General features: G+C 33.3%; 1 protein-coding gene and 1 long non-coding RNA gene across 11 annotated transcripts in view; one reads left to right on the top strand and one right to left on the bottom strand.

The window, feature by feature from the left end:
- Positions 1-2980, top strand: part of LOC128249766 (uncharacterized) — an 11554-nt gene extending 8574 nt beyond the window's left edge. The window contains exon 2 of the long non-coding RNA XR_008265869.1: positions 2318-2980. This is a non-coding gene — a long non-coding RNA (uncharacterized LOC128249766). The remainder of the gene's footprint in view (positions 1-2317) is intronic.
- The window catches only part of LOC128249758 (uncharacterized), a 20463-nt gene that overhangs the window by 14208 nt on the left and 489 nt on the right, over positions 1-5766 (bottom strand). For 2 of the 10 annotated variants that reach the window (XR_008265850.1, XR_008265856.1), the window contains exons 1-2: positions 1442-1550; positions 48-144 (exon numbers count right to left, since the gene is read on the bottom strand). Coding sequence is in view for 2 of the 10 variants with exons in the window: in XM_052974244.1 (XP_052830204.1) it covers positions 1442-1584 (143 nt within the window). In the remaining 8 variants the exon portion in view is untranslated. Of the gene's footprint in view, positions 1-47; positions 145-1441; positions 1639-2266; positions 2709-4203; positions 4320-4432; positions 4448-5766 lie in introns of those variants that run through there. The other 8 variants (XR_008265852.1, XR_008265855.1, XR_008265853.1 and 5 more) reach the window with 8 other exon arrangements.

Below are 5766 nucleotides of genomic sequence, written 5' to 3'. Positions count from 1 at the left end.
TATATATATATATATATATATATATATATATATACATACACACATACCTGCAATACTCGAATTTATTATTGAGAAGTACTACAAACGTAGAAGGGCACAATCGTTGTGCTAGTTCATCGCAATCCCGTGAAAATACCCTGATACCTACAAAATGTAAAGTTTGACTTCATAATGTGAATTGTTGCGTTTTCAATGAATGCGATCGTAGAATGTGTTTGGTATTTTACAGACAAGAAAGTAAGTTTCAAAATACAGTACAGCCGTGGAAGCAGAACTAAGATTGGTTATTTTATAATTATAAAGCTGAAGTTTGTCAGCGGACGGCTACGGATGTCCAGCACCTGGCCCTCAGTCACCTGTTGTGTCCCTGCTATTAAGCTAGACAGCCTTTTGCCCAAAATGACCGACAAATGTAACACTAAACAATCATAGTTCTTTGGAATGCGACAACATTTTATATACAATTTTTTTTCTATTAGCGTCGAATGTGTTTGGTATCTTACACCCAGGAAAGCAAATTTTGGAAGTAGTATAGGTATGAAAACATCAGGAAATTTTATCTCCTGTACCCCTCTGCTGACATTTTTCAGTCTTTTAAGGTTCAAATACACAATATTTCTACTATTTACACAGCTATACTGCGTTCAAAATTTACTTTCTTGTCGGCAAAATCTCGGCGTGAAATCTGTGCCACCAATTGATCCCAAGAATATTCTACTGCCGCCTCTCCAAATCAAAAAATGGCTCCAAATCGAAAATGAAAATTGTCTGTGAACCCTGAACAAGTACGGTAACGCTTTCAAGTACCTGAATTCAAAGTTTACATGAATGACAGAAGGTAAGCTAACGTAAGTAACTTTGTTGGCCGTCATCTTCGGGAATTGATAAAGGACCTCATTTTGAGGTAACATAAGCCGGCGTCGAGGTAAATGCTTGGTTTTCCCTTCAAACAGATTCCAAAACTTATTAGCTACCAGAATATGAAAAATTAATTCAAGACCTGATTTCCAGTTTCCAGCAACTTTGATCTGCATTGAGTGTAAATATGCACTTTTTGGACTCACATATCGAGTATTTCCCAAGAATTGTGGCGACTACAGTGAGGAACAGAGGAACAAAGAGAGAAATTCTATCAGGATTATTCTATGCACAAAATTTACCCGTTGGCATAAATCTGTGTCACGGATGGGACAGTTTGTCTGTGTGCAATGATTGTTGTCCCTTGTGCGTTTCTTTGCAAGTTTCTTCTTAATATTTGTATCTATACATGCATGCGTATACATATATATATATATCTGCAGGTGTGTATGTATTTCGAAAGTGAATATAGGAGAAAAGGATAAATCATAATTGATACATTACTACATCGCTTATATCACATGTATATTCAGCGCACAAATATTAACAATATTTGAAAAATTATTATTCTATAGCTACTTACTAGAAATGAGCAGGAAAATAATCATACAACATTTCATTGTGTAATTTCGTGATGAAAGCTACATATTCAGGCGATTTACACGTGACTGTTTCTATTATAATTAAATATAATGTAACATCTGTTTCAACTGACGAAGAGAGCATGTAAATTCGATGAATGGCATGCTATGTCAGAATACTTTTTAATGCTTTAATTTTTGTACACTCACCACAGTACAGGTGTATAAAAGGTAATTTTACAGAAAACTATGATGTTTGTGTGCACTAGTACTTAGTGAACGAAGAACAATATTATATATACAATGTGTTCTGCCTAAATTTAAGGAACTTTATTTATCTATTTTTTTTAGGAAAATCTTGATAAATTTGTGACCATTCAATGTTGCTGGCGACTATACATATTCATGTTGTAGTAGAGTAAATGTTAGATGACATGGAGAAACGGAAGCCATCTAAATATTGGAACAAGGCAAACAGTTTCTTTGAATGTTGAAGAAGGGTGTTGAATACACACCAGCACTTCATTTCTATGTATTTTATCATACACGAAAACAAAATTGCAAATGCAACATTGACATCGACAAAAATGGAGCTCCAAATTTCTGTCATCATTTTCGGGCTTTTTCTCTCTTCACTTTAATCTCTTTATTCTCTATTTGTATTCTCTTTCTCCTTTTTTATCTCCTATTCTTATTTGACCTTTATTCACCTATTTATTGATCTACTACATGCCTCCTTATTGCCTTACCCACGTCAAAATATTTATATTTACGTTCTGACAATTGCACATTCATATATACAGGGTGTCCCAAAAAGATGTACTCACTGTTTGACAGACGATTACTAATGTATTGTTGTTTTTTTTATTTTATTTCAGACGCAACCAACCCTTCGCAATGGCAAATGCACAACTAACATTCGAGGAAAAGAGATTATATTAAAGTTCTACTGGAAGCACGAAAATGTTACACACAGTTTCAGAAAACACCACCAACCCGACGCATTATTACTCGCATCAGAGATAAATTGGAAGCATATGGAACTGTTCAGAACGCTAGTAAGCAACGTTCTGGAAGACCACGAACATCCGCCAGCCCCAGTAGACACATCTAATTAATGGAAATCCTTTCCCGATCTCCAAAGTAATCCGTAGGACAATTGAGTCGTGAGATAGGAATCCCCAAATCAGGTGTTCGTCGGATGTTGAAACGAGTTCATTGGAAAAGTTACGTTCCAGCATTAATTCGAACGCTGTCACCAGAGTCTCCCTGAAATAAATGTTGAATTATTGTGAAAACTTAGTTTCGAAATAAGATAATACATTTTCAGACATATAAGCATGTGCAGAATACTCTGATCGATTAAAAATCTTACATATAAGAAACAATGGTTTGTGAGAGATTCTTAAAAAATATAGCAGCCATGACTCTTCGTTACATTTATGCTATTGTGATAAGTTCTAAACCACATTCTTTACTATTCAATTGAAAGAAAATACAAATTTAGCTAAATAAAATATCTTTCTTTCCTTGCACGATTATTCTATCGCTACTGACTCTATTTAAATCGTTAATTTGTCAATCACTGATTGTTTTTGACAAATATAACTAAAGTAATGCAAGCCTCGTACTAAACGCATGCTATTAAATTTATCTCTGTACCATTTTAAACAATATGGATTTTTCCATCGGAAGTATTTCTCAAAATTCTCGTAATTACTGGAATCTAAATTATATATTCAAGTATTGTTTCATGGTTTATATTTTAACATCAACTCTATTCTGGACTCACACTTGCCTTTGAAATGATTCCGAAAAATAGGAAGAATAAAGAATCGTAGATATATAGTTATCAAAAATCAAGTACATAGTTCTACAACAAAACAGAAAACATAACGTCACTGCCAATTATAAAATTATTGAGATTATAGCCCTTCGGAGATCTTTAGACAACAATAGAATAATTAAAGCAACTTAAATTCAAAATAGATAAGAATAAATATTTATCTATTCATATTTCTTTAAATGTTTCTGAACACAATTTGTACTGATGTTTCTATAATTAGGTAACAGATATGTAAATATGTATATATATATATATATGCGGAGGGGGTGTATAAATATATATATATATATATATATATATATATATATATATATATATATATATAGTGTTAGAAGTGATGTACAGAATTGAATATTGAGAAAAAAAGTCGTCAGGATTTTGGGAAAAAACTCCTTTTATTTCTTCATTATTATTAACGCTTTCGTTCCAAATAAAGAGTTCTAGAGAGAAACGAAAGCGTTAGTAATAATGAAGAAATAATAGGAAATTTTCCAAAATTCTAACGATTTTTTTTCTCAATATATAAAATAGTGTACATTTAAACACAAGAGAAAACTACCTTCAACAGGTAGTTTTTGCACGCTAGAAGAAGTAGTCAAAACGACCAAATCCACGTTTAAGAGCAATCTTCAAAAGGAATGAAAAATAAAAACTTTTTACGTTATTATTTTATTCCGGTCAGACCTAAGATTTCAGGATCTTTTTAGCAAATAAAATAATTTGCTTGGTAAAATCCCTCTTCAGTGACCGCGCCATAACAACTAACATATAATTAAGAGGCTTTTAACACGTGTCTCGGCTTGATGTTGTAAATTTTCGTGTACAATGAATGCAAATAACCATAATTCCGGTTGAGTGTTTGGTAAATCCAGGGGATATCAACAAAATAATAGATGAAAAAGAAATATATATACATACATAAATAAGTTTGAAAAAATGACCCAAAACCTTATTTCCAGTTTCCAACAACTTGGGTCTGCAATGAGTGTAAGAACGCATGTTTTGCTCTCGCTTCTTAAATACTTCCCCAGCAACTGTGGCGACGACAGTGAGGAACAAGGAGAGAAATTCTATTAGGATATATGCATCATGGAATCTCGATTACAGGGCAAATGGAAACACGATGCTAGGGCAAACTGAAAGTCACCTTGATTGCGGATTACTGTTGGTCAATCAAACGTGATTGGTCTTCCATTCAACTTGCTCAAACATAATATGGAGGGGAATTTAAGTTTAGTGAGTCTGGATGATACTTCTTAGGTGTTACATGATCTTAAGCAGATTAAATATTATCTTACACATCCCAACGATGACCGTAGCATAAATACTAAGTCTCCGGTAGAAGGTAAGATGTATGACATCATCTTGGTAACTCATGACCGCTAAATCTATCACATTTCTTAAGCGTTTCTCTGAGGATATATAAGAAGGAACTTTCCATGACGATCTGTGATTTCTCTTATTACTTTTACCTTATTCTCCAGAGAGACGAACCGAATGTTCGTGAGAGCTATTCTTGTTGGGTAATTTCTTGACACTGATCAGTCAATTTCTCGTGTCTTTACTGTTATAAGAAGGCCAATTGATAGTATACATGCCATGTATTAGATATCATCATTCATCATATTTCTAATAGGAATGCAGAAACACCGCGGATTCCCATATTCGCTATAACTTGGAACGTTATAATATTGAACTGAAAGTTGAAATGGTCTCAGCATCTCAACTATTGGGTACAAAATTGTATTAATCCACAACTACTCCGTCGTAAAACTTGTGTTTCTAGAAATTGAACTTTTCTATATTCGTAAGTTATAAATTTTTATCCCAAAACAGACGTTTTTTGAATTGAAGTCTTAGCAGGGTCTTCACAGACGTGACATTGATACAATTCTACACAGATGCTTTTGAAGAGATTAAAGGGTGTTTGCAAGATCGACAACCACTAGCTCATTAAAACTGTAAAATAAAAAGTTTCTTTTTGATTCAGGATATATCGTTAGCTGCAGATTAAACAGCAATAATCACCCTCTTCATGTCTGGTGAATTTTAACACCAATGATTTTACTAGAATACTCTTTATTCTTAGTCTACAGAATTCAGGATTTCTAATTAATTTCCTGCAAGCAATAATCCCATGGTATTTGTTTTCTAACAGTGTGCCTAGCATAATCGTCTTTTTTCTATGTCTCTAAAAATGCTGTCTCATTTCTCTTTTGTCATTCCAACACACCTGAATTTGGTCTCTCTTTTGCCTGTGGAATAATCCTATCCCATCTATTTGTCCAAATCACAAAGGCAATATTTTGAGGTTTTTTTTTTCTTCTTGACTTCTACTTTTCCAGGTTCGTTACTTAAGGATATTCCAGGATTCTGTGCATGTATTCTTCTTCAAGTACAGAAATATATATTTATACGAATATGTGTGTGTCTTTATGTGTGTGCGTCGGCATATATATATATATATATTTATATATATAT

The sequence above is a fragment of the Octopus bimaculoides genome, chromosome 18 (assembly GCF_001194135.2).
Source record: "Octopus bimaculoides isolate UCB-OBI-ISO-001 chromosome 18, ASM119413v2, whole genome shotgun sequence".
Lineage (NCBI taxonomy): Eukaryota > Metazoa > Mollusca > Cephalopoda > Octopoda > Octopodidae > Octopus > Octopus bimaculoides.
This window is presented reverse-complemented; position numbering and strand designations above follow the sequence as displayed.